At 42.7% G+C, this 17,108-nt stretch overlaps 1 protein-coding gene and 2 long non-coding RNA genes across 4 annotated transcripts; all 3 read right to left on the bottom strand.

Annotated features, from left to right (window-relative positions):
* Positions 1 to 4,900: 4,900 nt before the first annotated feature.
* Positions 4,901 to 9,543, bottom strand: LOC135252235 (uncharacterized). The gene is made up of 3 exons (XR_010329365.1): positions 8,998 to 9,543; positions 7,877 to 8,009; positions 4,901 to 7,323 (listed from the first exon to the last, which is right to left on the bottom strand). It is a non-coding gene; the product is annotated as an uncharacterized LOC135252235 (long non-coding RNA).
* Positions 9,544 to 10,068: 525 nt separating this feature from the next.
* On the bottom strand, positions 10,069 to 12,998 carry smim24 (small integral membrane protein 24). 2 transcript variants are annotated; one of them, XM_064330094.1, is made up of 3 exons: positions 12,641 to 12,998; positions 11,884 to 12,196; positions 10,069 to 10,478 (listed from the first exon to the last, which is right to left on the bottom strand). In XM_064330094.1, the coding sequence occupies exons 2-3, from the start codon at positions 12,074 to 12,076 to the stop codon at positions 10,231 to 10,233; spliced, it is 441 nt and encodes a 146-aa protein (XP_064186164.1). In that variant the 5' UTR covers positions 12,077 to 12,196; positions 12,641 to 12,998; the 3' UTR covers positions 10,069 to 10,230. The 2 variants fall into 2 exon arrangements, with proteins under 2 accessions (XP_064186164.1, XP_064186165.1); XM_064330095.1 differs by lacking the exon at positions 12,641 to 12,998 and having other exon boundaries at positions 11,884 to 12,260.
* Positions 12,999 to 13,680: 682 nt separating this feature from the next.
* Positions 13,681 to 16,962, bottom strand: LOC135252242 (uncharacterized). The gene is made up of 2 exons (XR_010329367.1): positions 15,521 to 16,962; positions 13,681 to 14,170 (listed from the first exon to the last, which is right to left on the bottom strand). It is a non-coding gene; the product is annotated as an uncharacterized LOC135252242 (long non-coding RNA).
* Between the last annotated feature and the right edge of the window lie 146 nt (positions 16,963 to 17,108).

Below are 17,108 nucleotides of genomic sequence, written 5' to 3' on the forward strand. Positions count from 1 at the left end.
CTCTGATGTGCATTAGCCCTGTGAAGAGCAGGTTTTTTTTGGAATGGTTTTTTTTTTTTTTTTTTTTCCTTTTCAAAAATTCAGAAGTCAATGTTCTAGAACTCCATTGCTGTCAGTTACCAGTAGTGATTGTGACATCAGCATTAGAATGTTCTGTTAAGAACAATCTAACCAGGTGTTTGTGATCTTACATGTTAAAGGGCTGAATGGCTTCTAAGCAAGCAGAACTGTACAATGAAAGATAGACATGCTATGCAGTAAGATGTCCAGTGTTAATTTAACTCTTAAAATGTACATATGAGTTCAATATGGACCATTAAGAGTTGATTTAACACTGAACGTTTTGCTCTGTGGGATTGAGAATTTCATTTTTCAATTGCATGCAACTGCACTACTGGATTTTGAGAATATGGAATAATTTCAGTAAATAAAGAATATTGAAACTTGAACATGCTCATTTATGTAATAAGCAACTTGCTAAATTGTTTAGATTTATGAAGTGCTAAAATGCTTCGTGCTTTTTCAAGCTTCATGGTTCAGGTTTGGATTTGAACGTAACTCTTCTGTTGTGGGAGCTCGTGGAGAGAAAACGCAGAGGGACCACCGTTCTCTGGTTTCAAACGGATTCCTCGGGAGGTAAGGATACTTTCGGAATTTTTTTTCGTTTTATGACCCCGTTTTAAGAAACGGTCAATTTGACTTTCGCTCGAGCGGAAACTTCGATTGCTCACCGAAAGTCGGCGAGTGCGTTTGAACTCCGCGGCCCCTTGTCCCGCTCCCCAACCGTGACCGACTGATCCCGTTCCCGCCGTTTCTCCTGTTTCTCTGCCGCGATTAACGGACTCGGAACCCAGAAGATAACTCGGGGATCGGTGGCAACTTTCGATTCCTTCCTCCGATGCCCGGCAGCGTTTTCCAAGAAGGCGAAGGAGAGAGAGTCCTGATTCAAACCTGTACAAAGAAAATAAAAAAGCCTGCACAATTGATGTTCGGGGGTATGGTTTCAGTTAGGCTTGGCCACGGGGCCCAACACACCTGACTCTAATCAGTACTCAAGCCGTTACCCCTCATATGTAGGTTTGCTGGAACCAGCGATGGAAAAATACAGTCTTCGGTTTGGAAAGGAAGTCCGCTTTTTATTTCATTTTAACGATTTGAATAAAATGAAGAGTGGAGACTTGCTTTTCTTTCTTTTTTTTTACGGATGGGAGTACGGTAACGATGTTGGCACCGGTGATCTCTCCTCCGTCCAGAATAAAATCTCAGTAGAGTTGGGTTACGCTTTAATGTACATTGGAATATTCTGCCATAAGCCTTCAGTGCAGCGTTCATACTTTTATAGCAAGTGACACAAGTCAAAATGTGATATTGCGTGTTTCATAACAGGCCCTTTTTTTACTATGTCAGCCTTCATAACACCGTACAAAGCATTAATAGCCTGCTTATGAAGGCTTTAAGCAGGATTGTGAAGGCATAAACTATATGACCAAAAGCATCTGGACACCTCAGTCTGGGGCGGTTGCTCATGGTTTGGGCTAAGTCCCTTAGTACCAATGAAGGCAAATCTTAATGCTACAGCATATAATCACATTCTAGACGATTCTGTGCTTCCCCAATAGTTTGGGGAAGGCCCTTTCCTGTTTCAGCATGACATCGTCCGTCGGCACACTGTGAGGTCCATATAGAAATGGTTTTTTCGAGAACGGTGTGGAAGAACTTGACTGGCCTGCACAGAGCCCTGACCTCAACCACATCCAACACCTTTGGGATCAATTGGAAAGCCAACTGCAAGCCAGGCCTAATCGCCCAATCAGTGACCGACCTCTTCTGGCTGAACGGAACCAAATCCCTGCAAAAGGTGGACCAACTCCATATTGATGCCCGTTATTTTGGAAGAGATGTTGGATGTCAGGGTGGCACGGTGGTGCAGTGGGTAGCACTGTCGCCTCACAGTAAGAAGGTTGCGGGTTCAAATCTCAGCTTGGGGCCTTTCTGTGTGGAGTTTGCATGTTCTCCCTGTGTCCGCGTGGGTTTCCTCCAGGTACTCCGGCTTCCTCCCACACTCCAAAGGTGCAGGTAGGCTAATTGGAGACTGTGTGTGAATGAGTGTGTGAGTGAATAGGGTAGATTGGCGACCTGTCCAGGGTGTATTCCTGCCTCTCACCAAATGCATGCTGGGATGGGCTCCAGCACCGCCCCCCCCCCGCCCCCCCCCCGCAACCCTGCTATAGATAATGGATGTATGGATGTTGGATGTCAGGTGTCCACATACTTGGCCATGTAGTGTATTGTTGTGCACCTGGAGTGTGACTGAGCGAGTTATAAAACACCCCTGGAGGAGGAGAGTTCATTGAGCTGAGGTGTAAAATGTGGCCATTGCTGTGAAACAAAGCCATTATACCCACACATAATGAGGCAATTCCCCATAGGGGGAAGGCTGTTTGCTTTGGCTCTTTCTAGCTGAAGTTGGACAGCCCAGACATTCTAAGAAAATTTCTCCTAAATTACACTGTTATAGATGGAGTGAAATTGAGCTTTTTTCATTTAAAAAACAAACCTATATAAATTTTCAAGGGAACATTTTAATTACAGACAGGGCCATACAGTGCTTTCAATCTTGATGGCAAAACTAGGCCGCGTTGTGAAGCCTGTTGCTTGCGCAAGTGTGATGTATCATTGCAGAAGCTTTACTCAGCCTGCTAAAGGTTATAGCTCTGCTTTTCCTACATCAGCATAGAATGGATCGGGGGGGATGGGGATGGGGGGGGTTGTTGGAAAGTGATTATTGTAGAGCTTGAGGTAATGTCCCTGGACAAATTTAATGAAAAGGGGGCATCACTTGCTGCATGCAAATTCCGTAGTTCCTGATAAATTATGTTCCTTAGTTATTCCATATGTTTCTTCTGGTTCTACATGTGGAGTCTTATTTCTGCTTTTTTTGTTTTGGCAGGAGTTAAATGAGGTTGAAGGACTGGCTGAGCTGAACTTTGATGCAATCAAAAGTACAAATGGAAGACTGCAGTAATTGCATGTAAAACAGATGAAATGTGTTGCTGTAGTAAAACAGACCTGCTTGTGGACTGTCTGGTCTTGATCTGTGTGGGATTTGGAGGGCATGGAAAATTGGTGCATTATATAATAAGGAGTTCAAGATTCATGTTTAAATTTTGAATTATTTTTTAGTCTCCAAGTGGAAATTTCCTGGACATGATCTTACTGCATAAATACACTGCATATCCCCTGTGGCAGATGTCTCAACAAACATTGAATGGGCCTCTATCTTACATAAGCTTTTTGTAAATCAAATTACCTTTATTTTATGTTTATACATTATTGTTCATCATCAGGAGGGTAGGAAGTATCCAAGGCATTGTGGGAAACATTGGTGGAGGGGGCCAGGTCACGGTACACAGCAAAATGTTCAGTGTTAATTCAACTCTTACAGAGTAGGCTACACATGGCCCCATTGTAATCATATGTACTCCGATAGAGTTAAATTGACATTGAACATTTACAGCGTATACAGTTCGTGGTGGGAAGGCTGTGACGTAAGACTTGAACTGGTTAACCGCTGTCCTTAGCCCACCTCCTGTGTCGCTCCGATGTCACGGGGATTGAAAAATGGCTCGCGGACCGCGCGGATTCCCCTGGCGGTTATGGACGTTCGTAAAGTTCAAAGAGCGTTACAGTTCGTCTGGCCAAAGATGAAATACGGCGCACAAAAGCGCCAGCCGCAGCCAGGAAATTTGAAGTCGCTGCCGCCATTTAAAGCAATTTGACTCGAGACCCAGCGTAGAAAGCGAAGTTTCCACATATTATGAAAACTGTATTTTTGGCTCGGAAAAGGGGAGGGGGGTGGTTACACATGTTTTAAAAGAAAAATAGAAAGTCAAATCAATTAGAGATGGATTAGAAAAGTAAAACTCCAGGAGCCATGCAGTTACAAAGAGTAAAAATATGGAAAGCAGAAGTTTTCAGTTTGGTTTAAAAAAAAAAAAATAGAAGTCTGTCCTCACTTGACATCCATTCGTCACACTTTTAAAGGTTTTTTGATGATAGCCATGACAGGTGGCTTTCCTATCGTAGTTCCACTGATTTGTAACTTCTGTGTTAAACCGTCCTCATGTGTAATGCCTCTGTTCTTAAATTGATAGCCTCCGCGCGGACACACCCATTTATTTCTTCAGAGAGACAAGGGGTGGCCTCGCTCCATTATCTCAGATCTGTTGATAGAATTTTGATCTCGGGCTGCGCAACCGTTGCCTAAATCGCGGGAACTCCGTCCTCAAGGAACCGTTTAAATTAGCGCCGCAAATGCTGGACTTGCCGTCTCTTCCCTTTCCAAACGTGGGCTGAGGAAGTTCACTGGACTGTTAAAAAGTCAAATTGACTGAAGGCAGACATAAATTTTGTTTTGCACTTAATGCCATTAACAAATTGTGACTGGTGTATCAGTATTAATATTAACATTGATATTAAAGCCAGGCTGCCTGTTTGGAAAGTTGAACTGAACCTTTTCACTGGCAGTGCATCTTTGTTCTTCAATTAAATGTGAAATCCTCACCATAACTAGTCACAAAGTAAATAAATTGTGACCTGTGACCCCCTCTTAATACAATTTGGGGTCACAAAGAAAATGTAGGCTAATGCGAGTTTTCTCAGCAAATTTAAAATGGCGTAGGCCTACCACTCCAGAAAGCCAGTTAGAAGTTTCACCAGGTTTTCAGTGGCTGTTCCCGCATGTGTGTGTTTGAGCTCGGGCATTCCTTGGCTGTCAGTTCGGTATTAAAAATAATATTCTGTCAGGCTTCAGTGTACTTAGGCCCGTGCTCATGAATGTAATAACTCAATTCGCAGCGTGGCGTACGAACAGCTCATAAAAACCGCACACAGATGGGCGCCAGATGACCCAACAAAGACTTTAATTCCTCTTTCTGTTGCACAAGACCAATTAGGTGACAAAATGAGAGCGGAGGGATCGCATGCTGGTGCATTAAGTATCGAGAAAAGACAAATTGAGAAATCAGTTCAGCTGGGGAACCGGAGGCTGTGACGTTCCTGCTTGAAAATAATCTTGAAAAATCTTTTTTTTTTTTTAAACCCCCATCAGCAGCTGCAGAAACACTGATGTGCATTGTGGGAAAATGGAGGCCAGACAGCTAGATTACTGATGACAATAAATCATGCTCAGTCTTTCACCGGGGCCTTTAAATCTCTAGGTTTACAGTGCTGCTGCCACAGATAATCTGACGAGCCACCAGATCTACTTCAGGATAATGATGAACTTCTGTGCTCCCGAAGGTAAAATTGTAAAAAGTCAGAATGAGAATCGGGCCTGAATTGAAACCGAACTTGATAAAAAAAAAAAAAAAAATTGTAACTTGATGAAAATCCGTGTGGTGTTGCGCTGAATGTAGCGTGGGTAACTGTGGCTTAAATACTGCTGGTTCTGCCACGTGGTGGTCAAGGCTGTCCGTACGGCCTTGTGGATAGTTTATAGGTTCTGCCGTTCTTCGCTTTGGCTCCGATTTCAGATGCTGCTCTTCTGTGTCGAACCCGAGATGACAGCGCTGTGAAACTGCGACAGGAGGGAAAGAGATTTCACAGAAGGTTTGTTTCTGCGGGTTGCCGCCAGTGTACCTATTCGCGAAATTAATGTGGGCTTTTTTTTTTCCCCTGGGTGGTCCTGTAAATCAGCGTAAGAGTCAGATAAAAAATTGGCAACCGCCTTTTAACCACTGTTATTCTTTTTCACAGCATAATTTAAACACGCAATCAGCTTCGGGGAAAAAAAAAAGATCTTGGCCATACATTCCAAAATTCAGCTGAATACCGCTTTAAGTGCTCTCAAATTAAATTAAGAAAGTTAAAGAAAAATTGTGGACAAGGCCATTCAATGTGTGTTGATATGAGTGATCTAAAATGACCTTTGAATTTTTGAATTTTTGTAGGAAACTGGGCTTTTGAGTCCAAGGTTGCAGGTTTGATTCCCAGCAGGGGCATTGCCATGTACCTTTGTGCAAGGTACTTAATGTAGATTCATTCAGAAAAATATCCAACGGCAAAAATAAAAACATACAAGAGCCTGCCCTTCACATTTAGGCCAAGAGTATCCCAGGGCTCCCCAAACCCTAGTTCTGTGGAGCTATAGGATCTGCTGTTTTCCATTGTTATTCTGTACTTAATTGACCAACCCTTTGAAGAGTTTTTGGGGGGGAATGTTTTTTTTTTTTTTTTTTTTCAAAAACACTGCCAAGTCAGTGTTCTAGAACTCCACTGCTTTCAATTACCATGTAGTGACTGATCACTCAGCGCCAAGAAATGGTGATGTCTCCATCTTACTACCTTTACAAATCTCTGATTGGGTAGAAAAAGAACTGAATAATCGCCCTCATTATCATCGTCACCATTATCATCATCATCATCACCATTACTGGTCTGAACCAATTCACTGCCATTCCTGCATTTCCCCTGTCAAATACCTGCTGACTTCCATTCATTTTTAAGTAGTCTGTCTGAAAATGCCCGTCATGGGTGCAGGCTTTTTTTCACCCGAGCATTACAACACCCCATTCAACAAATTAACTAATCCTGGTCTTCAACCAAGACCTTGATAAGTACAATCAGATGTCTTAGTGCTAGGCTAAAACAGAAACCTGCATCCACACTGACCCTTTTTGGTTAAGCTTGGACACTCCTCTTCTATTGTCTATCTTCCATTTCCCTTAATTTAAACAGTGCTTTAAATGTTATCAGAAAGCTTTTGTTGGCAAAGCGATGCTTTATTTGGAAACAATGTGGGCAAAATAACACAACAACGCTAAGGATATAATAGCATAATGGAAACTGGAAACATGATCCCAGTGTAGCCCATCTCTAAAAGTAACATCATATATTGATGCATGATAATGACGTGGTTCTTCATCAGAAGCAGCAGCTAAGCATCTGGCTCCCTCTGGTGGTGGTAAAGGCAATCGTCATAATGTTATTTTTCAGTCGATCCTTTCGCATACGTATAAATACATACTGCACTCCCGGTCAAGATTTGTTGCTCATTTATAGATATTTCTGCTGTTGAGTGAAAGCATGTGCTTTCCTTTGGGCGAATTTGTTTACTGGTGATGCAGTTGACCAAGGAAAAAGATGGTTGCACTTGCAGTAGATCAAATACATGCTTATGCAATTGTCTGAGAAGCCTTTACGGTACAATCTGTGACTCTCTTTCCCATTTCCCGTTCACCCTATAGGTTGGTCTGTTTGATTTCAGGTGCCTCTTCAATTCCCTTTTCTGAGCAATTGTCACACAAACTTTCCTCTTCTCCTCTGTAGAAAGGAAAATCAATTGTAAAAATGAAACTTGTAATGGCTGTCCGGGGATCAGGATTATTTAATATTACCTGCACATATTAAAACATTTAGAATATCTGGCCTATAGAGTCATACAATTAAGTATCAACAACTTAATAATTCCTCAATTAAAAGAAAGAGCAGGACTAGGCTGTAACTTTTAAGAACATATGGAAAAGAAAAACGGCCAAGAACATCTTAATACTGCTTATCTCAATTAGGCCATAAACCTGGGCCATAAACCATTATTAATTATGTAATGTTCCCTGAAATACGCTTGCATGACTTGCACATTATTTTGAGCCAGTTCTCTCTCTCCATTCTGCTAATTCCTTTATCCCAACTCCTGAATTTAAAAAAAAGGCATTATAGCAGAAGAACAGTGAATAACCAAACATTTTAGAGGCAAGTTTAAAATGGCCGCCCCGGTACCAAACATCCTGGAGGCGAGTTTAAAATGGCCGCCCCGGTGAACAGAGTGGACTGTTTGGGTGAGGGGCCTGGTTCTGTGGAAGCCGCCCGGGCTCACCTGTCCTTCCGCAGCAGCCTCTTGATGATGAGCAGGGTGAAGACGATGAAGAGGAAGCCGACCACGGCGGCCATGCCCACCAGCCAGGGCTTCATGGCCCCCCCGTCGCCGGTCGTGCCGCCGGTCAGTCTGCCTGGGGGGTGGAGGGGGCAACAGGGTAGTATAATGGGTAAGGAGCTGGTCTTGTAACCTAAAGGTCACAGGCTCGATTCCCCGGGAGGACACTGCGTCTGTACCCCTGAGCAAGGTACCCAACCTGCATTGCATTGCATTGCCTCAGCATGCATAATTGCATACAATGTAAATGCTGTGTCAAAAGTTGCTCTGGATAAGAGCGTCTGCTAAATGCCTGTAATGTAACAACTCTACGCCCAAAACACAAAACCTGCTGCAGAGTTTAAAAAATTTAAAAAAAAGTTTAATATACAACATTTATGGCTCCCAATCTTAGGAATATAATGTCCTCTGGAAGGATTCCATATCGTGCAGGAATCTCTATATTGTTTTGGTCTTTAAAAACTACTTTGAAGAGTAGGTTTTTTCCTTCTTTCTCCTAGCTAGTGTTCTAGAATCTAGAACACCATTGCTTTCAATTACCTGTAGTGATCATTAACTATTACATCGGCATTAGAATGTTCAGTTAAGAATTCTAATCACACATTTGTGATCTTACACTTTAAAGGGTTCATCAGGATGTAGAAGTAATCTTTTTTTTTTTTGGCCTTTCAGCCAACACTTGTCCCCTGTAGTCAAAGTCTATACCCAACCTGGGTTTGTCTTGTTCCAGCACAACAGGCTGACAACTGCTGTGGTCGCCAGGGAGTCTGAAGCATTGTGTGAGGACTTATTTAACTTAAACAAGGAGTGGCTGATTACACACTGAGAGAACAGCTTGTGTACCTTATGCCATTATGAAATGCATTCATGTTGCAAACCTACAATTCAGGTATTGGTACAGCTACATTACCATTAAATTTGGCATTTAGCAGACGATCCTTAACCAAATTGACTTTCCATGTATGTATAGCAAGGTGCAAACAACAGTGCTAGACTTAGAAAATCAGTTAATTCACAAAAAAATCTCAATTTTATGAGAGAGAGGCAAAAAAAGATGGACTTACCAGTCTGTGCTTGACAGACAGAAACAGCCACCAGCACTAAGGCTAGGATACTTAGCTGGAGAGACATTATTCCGTGCCGTGATTGTGACTGTCTGTAAATGTCTGTGTGTTTTTTTTTTACTACTAAATGGTAGACGCTTACATCCTCAGTGACCAAAGTACAGACTGCGTAAAAGTGCCTAGAGATTATGTGGCCATATAACAGCTTTTTATTGCCCTGTAAAGGAAGGCATTTTCCAACAAATCTAATCATTGGTTTGTTTTCTCTCTCTCCCTCTTTGGAACGCCCGATCATATTCACGGCTGTGTTTATCATCGCAGCCACGGCTAAGAGTTTGAGAGAACGCACAGCAGGTGCTCTCATCCAAAACACGTGACTCAAGATGCTGCTTCTTGTTTTGCCTCCTCCTGGGTAAATTCCCGTTAATTTTCAAACCAGGTTCTGCAAACAGACGGCTGCAAATAGTGCTTGAGCAACCTTGGGGCATACGCATTGACTAAATGTTCTGTACACAGTAAGTGCGAGGTAATTTATCATAATAACTGTCATTGTTCTATCGTTCACCCATAACCCTTATTGCATCTAAGAACCGTTTTTACAGGTAACATTTTTTATTACCATTATTACCCCAAATTCAAGTAAAATGTGTGTTGTAAATAACACTATAAAGCACACAAATACATTTTAGACAGGACATGACAGAATCTACAAATAAATCAAACTGAATTTTATTTTAGTGTTTTTTTCTTTTTGTTTTGTGTGTACACTTAAGATGAGTAGAAATGTATATAGTTTGTGAATATTTTTAGAAAAAAAAGACAAAGAGTATATATCTGTTCAAGTGTCAGTGTCAATGTCTGTGCCTTTATCCATGTCAGTGGCAGTACTTTCATCTGTGTTTGTGTCAGTATATGGGTCTGTGTTTATGTCATATGCCTGTCAGTGGTTTTGCATGCCTCTCTGTTTTTGTCAGTATATGTGTCTGTGTGTCTTATGTGTCGTCGTGGTCTGTGCATTTTGTCTCTGTGTGCAGTATATGTGTTCGTGTTGTGTGTGAGTTAGTCGGGTGAGTGAACTTTACTGCGTCTGTGTTTGTGTCAGCATATGTATCTGTGTGTCAGTTACTCCGCAAGTGTCTTTGTTTGTGTCAGTATATATATTGGTGCGCGCGCTTCTGAATGTGCCTCACTCTGGGTGTGGATGTGAGAGGGCCTGTATGTTCTCATGGGTGTTTAAATTATCTTCCCAAAGGCCACCCGGGGCCCAGCTCGGGGTGGGCGTGGCACGGCACAGTCAGGAATGACCCAGATGGGGGACAGTTTGCGGTTGCGATCGCTCTCCATCTCCTCCTGGATCTGCTCGGCCCTGGCCAGCTCCTCCAGCTCCGGCAGGGCCCTGGGGCTCCAGTCGACCCGGAACTTGTCTCTGCAGTCCCAGGGGTTCACCATCACCCCCGGGGGCTGCTCCCCAAACAGGCAGTCTGCCGGGAGACAGCAGTGAAACCGTACGCTCAGGTAATATTCGCTCAGGTAAATATCAGGTAATATAATATATAATATAATGTTTGCACGATACGTGGGTCAAATAATTATTCAAAATACTGCACAAATCAGACACCAGTACAAAAACAAAAAGGCCGTAGAGTAGGATACTGGCAGTCAACAAATAACAATAAATCTATTGTCAATATTCAACATTCAGCGTTCTTCTTTCATATGATCGTACGTTTTGGTTTGGTTGAATGTTTCGTGTGAATTCCCAAGGATCTGCAGCAATTTTCCATAATTATTTGACCCACCTCTGCTTTTTGTCTCGTGTGTTTCTGCATGCTGAGCTGTGGATGGGTCATCATCATGTAATTTATCATTTCTTATAAATTTATTAATAATTCCCTCCCACGGCAGTGGAGGCCAATGTTCTATGTTGTTCAAGCAAATTTAGTGACACAGCAGTTGAGTAAAGCTAACCTGTAAAGACTCATTTACGATGGGAGAGTCATGGTTATGTATTACCAGGCAGTTTAGCTGGAATAAAGATGAATTAATTTACAACATTAATTATCATTAAAGGTTGTGGGCAGAACACGTGCATGGATATTTCAGCCAATCCATAAAGCAATGAAGACCTACCCGTAATGATTTTTGTTATCTGTTCATGGAAAATACCAAGCATGGTAATCTGCCTGTCTGAAGGTCAAGCAATAAATCCTTCTAGTGGATCTCCTCCAAGAACATTAAATACTTGTGTATTGTGTAAGTGTATTGTTATCCCCTCTATAAAAAACTTTAAAAGCTGTTTTTACATTTATTTAAGGTGCAACTTTAAGGTCAGCATCCATAATGAAATACTGTGGGGGCATAAATAAGGCAGAAATTTGGTTTCATGCATTTTATTAAAAACGGACTATTATAATTCAGCTGTATTTGATTTTGTAAGGTTATTAGCCACAAAACCCACAAAACCTGATTGAGATCAAAAGACGGGAAGTGATGTGACTGAAGGGGGTCTTTAGAGTGGGGGTAATGGGATGGCAACTACGCAGTGCATTGTAAAAGTAGAAAGAAGCTACACAGCAGTAAAACTACACAGCACAGGTTTCCAGCGGAAATAGCCCAAACCACCCTGGACACAACCTTTTACCGTGCCACTACAAATTTTTCATTCAAATTTTAATGTTTCTTTCATTACTCGTGTTATCTGTGTGTAATTTGTATGTTATACAGTCTACGTCAGTTGTATGTGACACACTGCAAAGCAGATTAGCTGTTGGGGTTTTTTTGTCTTCTTACTGCACAATCTACTCAATGTGATCCACTGTCATTGGCCAGAATGCACCAATAAGAGTGGCAGGGTGGGTGGGGGGTGATGGGCAGGACTAACGTTACCTGCCAGGTCATGGATCAGGCCTGTGATCAGATGCCTTGTGATGGCGTATAAAGCCAACAAGAGCACTGCCGCCATGGCCAGGGGCAGGTAAACAACGTGGTTGGGGAGGGTGACGCCGTCCCAGGACGCCGGTTTGTACTTCTCGAAAAATGAGTCCTCCTGAGGGTCCCGGGGCATTCGGTTGGTTTCCATGACGACAGTCCTCGCCCAATAGTCTTCCTTCCCAACCTGTACCTCAAGGTGACGGTGGCATGGTTCTTTGTTGAGGGACCGTGAATTGACATCAATTGTCTGTCTGCTCGTACATAAGGTCTGTGGAGTTAGGAAGTCATGTTAAAGAAAGGTACAGTAAAGTAACTCCCAAGTACTGACACAGGATGCAGTCAGTTGAGCTGCTGGCTGGTGACTAGTTATAGCTGATACAAGCATTTGCATGTATCGGCATATCTGTATGCTTTTCTGTAAAACCGCACTGGTAAATCACATGTTTAACAGAGCAGATACTGTTTGATAAATATCAATTATTATGATTGTTTACCACCGCATAGCTGTAAAACAACCATGATAGTCACTGTTTCATATTTAAGCGGAAAGCATTTTGTATTTAGAATATATTATACTTGCATGTTATACACTGATAATGACCTTCACTGAGATAGGAATGTATTAGATTTGGTGTTGCTGCTCTGTCCTCACAACTATAAGACAGACAGATTTCAAGAAAAACAAAAGCAGGGACACGTGCTTTTTTCATACCTGTGGACTCTCTGTGTTCTCTCTTTCTTTTCCTGTGGGTGAGAGAGGACAGTACTCACCCCCCCCCCCCCAGGAGATAATCTGTTCCGTTGCCTTTCAGAAGACGAACCAAAGTTTCTCTCCTGATTCACGCCGGCGTCTCAAGCCTCGGATGACCGTCATCCTGTGGATTTCTCATCCCCGGCGGTAACTTCGCGCGCCGCGGGGGTTCCGTTTCCGTGTTCGTGAAGTTGCCATGGCGGCGAGGCGGACCCTTAACTCCCAGGGTTCCGGAATAGGAACCCGGCCGAGGTTGAGTGAAGCCCAGGGAGCTCAAGGTCAGGTTCCTGAGGCCCCCCCCCCGGGTTTATCTTAACGGCAGGGGTGCGTTTTAACCTCTACGCGATGTCCACCTTCCGCTGATTTTGAATTTAAATTGAGAAGATCGGTGAGAGAGGATGCGCAGTAAAAGATTGCTTTGTATCTTGGCTTAATATCGTCGGTTTATGTCGTGTGTGTAATTTAGCGAAGCATTAATTTTCTGTGTATTAATAATAATAATAATAATAATAATAATAATAATAATAATACATTTATTTTATATAGCGCTTTTCAAGAACTCAAAGACGCTTAAATTAGCGTCTAAATGAATTTATGAGATGCTTTATCCAGAGACAATAAGTAAATAAGTACCTCTCTCTCACAACCCCAATCCCCCCTGCCCCCCCCCCCCCCAATTATATAACATCATTGTGTTAATAATGATACATAATCTGATTTTTTACATTGTAATGAATCAATTTGATAAAGTGCACAGTAAGCTTCTGAAATCCTGGTTTTAATTAAGAGTCCCAGTTTGTAAGAAGCTTAGGGCCTTTTAGGCTAATTTGCCTGCCTCTTTTCATAGGTAACATGATTGTAAACAGGACCCCAAAAAGACCTTCCTGCTGTTGTTATGAATCGTGTGATCTTCCTGTGTTCACCGGCGCACCCACCGCACCCTTCCCCTCACACACTCGCTGATTAAGTACCAGAATTAAGAAAAGAGATAAGCACAGCAATCAGATAAAATGGAAAGGGATAAATCCCACTCCTTTCTTTATTGCAGCACTGGTAAACCACTTGGTCAGCTTAATTACAAGTACAGATTAATCTACCTCTACTGCACAGTGAAGCAACGCAGCATGTTTGATTAACGCTTATAGTGCAGAAAATGTGTACTGCACAGCCATAAGCTAGCATATTCAGTTCTACTTAACAGCAGTTTCTATTGAAGAATCATCCACAGGAAGATAAAATTCTATGGGAAATGATCTTCGTATTATAACCTCAATATTATATGATATGTTGTTACACCTGGGGGGTATTTCACAAAGCAGGATTACGGAGTTAGATGGATAACTGCTGAGCGAAACCCAGAACAGCTCTTTTTACTTCAGTCCATGTTCCAGATTTGGCGGGGTTACTATTTCATCCCTCAAGCTTCTCTTCTTCCAGGTGGGAACATCAATCCCTCCTTCCCGTCAGGGAGGACGAGAGCTCAGGCTGGGGCTTAGAGAGAGATGGAGAGAGAGAGAGGGAGGGAGAGAGGAGAGAGAGAGGGAGGGAGAGAAAATGTGTAAGACATTAATCTCTGCCTCACACCGATAGTTGTTTCTATACGGTGGTGCCAGACCTGGCTTTGGACATGTCACTTGAAATACTCAAACTCTTTAGTCACCAGTAAAAATTCCTGGCATATTACTTAAAGACAAAGATGTAAAAAGAAACATCTATTTTCACCAATTTTTTCAGAACAAAATTTCATTTGTTCGTAAGTTTTTGTAACAGTAACACACTTGATTGAAAATGAGGGAATCAGCAGACATGGTTTTAAATTGTGAACCTCCATTTGAAGTATTTCTCATATTACAATGTACTCATATGTTTTTGACTCAGGTTTGGTGGTGGCCTTTGCAAGTTAGCACATACAGATACCTCCTCCAAGTGGAAAAAAGAATAGATTATCACAGCTATTTGTGTTCGGTGTTTACACCTGTGTAGTCACCTTTGCACACTGGGAAATTTCAATGGGCCTCTCAAAAATGGAGACTTTGGAACCAGAGAACTATAAATCCCATAGTGCACTGCTTCCACCGTGTTTGTAAACAAAGCCCTCTCGAGGAGGAGGTTCCCTGAAAGTCTCTTAATCTGCAGGTAAATCCATGAGCACTTTTCCAGCTGACACTGGACATCGTCTTTCTGTTGCTAAGTCCACGCTGCGTGACGATGGCGGCTTTGCCTCTCGGGCGATCGGGGACAGCGGGGTTTATGCAACCCCCTAATCTCCCAATCAGAGAACGGTCTGTGCCCCGTGCACTCCGTCAGTGAGAGAGTGAAATCTTCTGAAATAAGATTTGTTTTTTTCACGTCAGATTGCAACTGTTCTCATGTTCCGCTTCCATATCTCCCCCCCTCTATCTACCCTGTATTCCCCTATGCCAGAAAACAGTTGACCTGCCCTTCCACAAGTCAGTTGTAGTGACGAAAGGATTACCTGTCGCCAGGGTATTATGGCTGGCCATTGCACTTCTCATTAATTGCTACTTGCTGGATGTTGGTGATTTGCGAATCTAAGCCTTTTTCTAATTAGCACTCATTATAAGTCACTCTGGATAAGAGCGTTGGCTAAATGCCTAAAATGTAAACATAAAGTTTTTAAGTGAATATGATGTCATTGGCATGACTGCGATCTGTGTTCTTTTGTGCTGCTATTTTATTGTCACAACATTTTGCTGATATGGGGTATAACATAGCAATGACCAAAACATTAATATCTACTGTAGTTCTAGTGAACCGAAGAGTCACACACTGATTTTAGGTGGCTCAGGCTTTTCACAGGAAGTAATCATAAGACATTACCTGCTGTCTGGGTGGAGACCATCTTTAACAGAGATGATGGATGCAGAGAAGGAAGGAATAAACTACTCCCCAAACAAAATGGTGCTTCCTGCCAGCCAGTCCATGACTTTTAAAATGTTTGTTTTAAAAAAATGCTTCGCCTCGTGCTAACTCACTAAACCGGGACCACCTCGTCGTGCGGTTTGTCCTCGATCTTCTTGCAGAAGACCTGAGACAAGATGAAGTTCCAGAAGATGATGGTGATGGAGGTGTTGGCGGTTACGATGCCGATCATGATGGGGTGCAGCATGTTGACTGAGTGTGGCTGAACGCCCTCTCTTCCTGGATCGCGCTTTCTGCCTGGTGTGTTCCTGAGCTCTGGGTGCGAGTGGGTGCCCTCTCTTTCTTTCTTTCTCTCTGTCTCTCGCTCTGTCTGTCTAGTTCCAAAACTCCTCTCCTTTCCCCCTGACCCTAATTCTCTCTCTGTCCCATGAGCAAGTCCTGAAGGGTGTCCTCCTCATTCATAATGTTGCTCACACAGTGACTTGGCTTACATAGTTACATGACTGTAAGTCTATAATATGAGTCATGGATTAGAACACAGTAAACCGTTTAATATTCATTTAGCTGTTAGTCATGAGCTCATCAAAAAAAAAAAAAATTTTAAGCGTGGACAAAATGCTAATTATCGTAAATGGCTGGGTTAATTACTGGGCTTGTTTTGCTTTTTCCAGAAAAGTCTAAACCCGGCTGATGTATAATCAAACGTGTTCACATGTGTTTCTGTATAGGTATATGCCTTTTTATCAACCATTGAATCTTGCTCTCATACTAAATTTCCCACCCAACCAATTATATGCAAATTTGCAATGATAGTTTTACAAACTGTATTGTTTTTTGTTGATATTGTTGTGTCTTTATGTCTATCTCTAATTTTTATTGTTACTCAGTTATTGGGCCAAATGATTGCAACCTTCCCAGGATGTAAATGAAGATTATACATACATAACATATTTCTTACCTGGAGCTGGGTTGGGAACTCCGGTCAGGAAGCAAGCAGCGGAATACATCGTAAAGAACCTGGAGAGTGAGAGCTCCCCCTAGTGAGCACCTACTGCAATAGCACTACAAGCCACGCACTCAGAACTGAGCCAATACTCTGACAGTTATAGTTCAGGTGGCTAAGTTAGTTATAATTATAAACGGCTGTGTTCCCTTAAACAGGGTTGTCCTTCGCCTTGGCCTCGGCGCTGATCTTCTTGGAGAAGACCTCGGTGAGGATGAAGGCCCAGTACAAGATGGTGATGGAGGTGTTGGCGGTGACGATGGCGATCATGACCGGGTGCAGCATGTTGGCGGGACGGGATGCGCTCTCTGCTCTGTCCCGGGGTCGCTGGGCTCCTCCGCTTTTTGGGGTCTGAGGGAGTGTGGGTCCCTCCCTCTCTGGCTCTCCAATAATGAGCCTTTCCTCACCCCTAACACCACCCCCCCCTGCACCCCCCCCACTTGCTATGATGCTAATTAATTCCCTGTCCCTTACTCCCACTAATCCACACAGGAGGGTCCATCTCATTATTTGTGCTCGCGAGCGGCAGAATGAAGGACGGAA

Source organism: Anguilla rostrata, chromosome 4 (assembly GCF_018555375.3).
Source record: "Anguilla rostrata isolate EN2019 chromosome 4, ASM1855537v3, whole genome shotgun sequence".
NCBI lineage: Eukaryota > Metazoa > Chordata > Actinopteri > Anguilliformes > Anguillidae > Anguilla > Anguilla rostrata.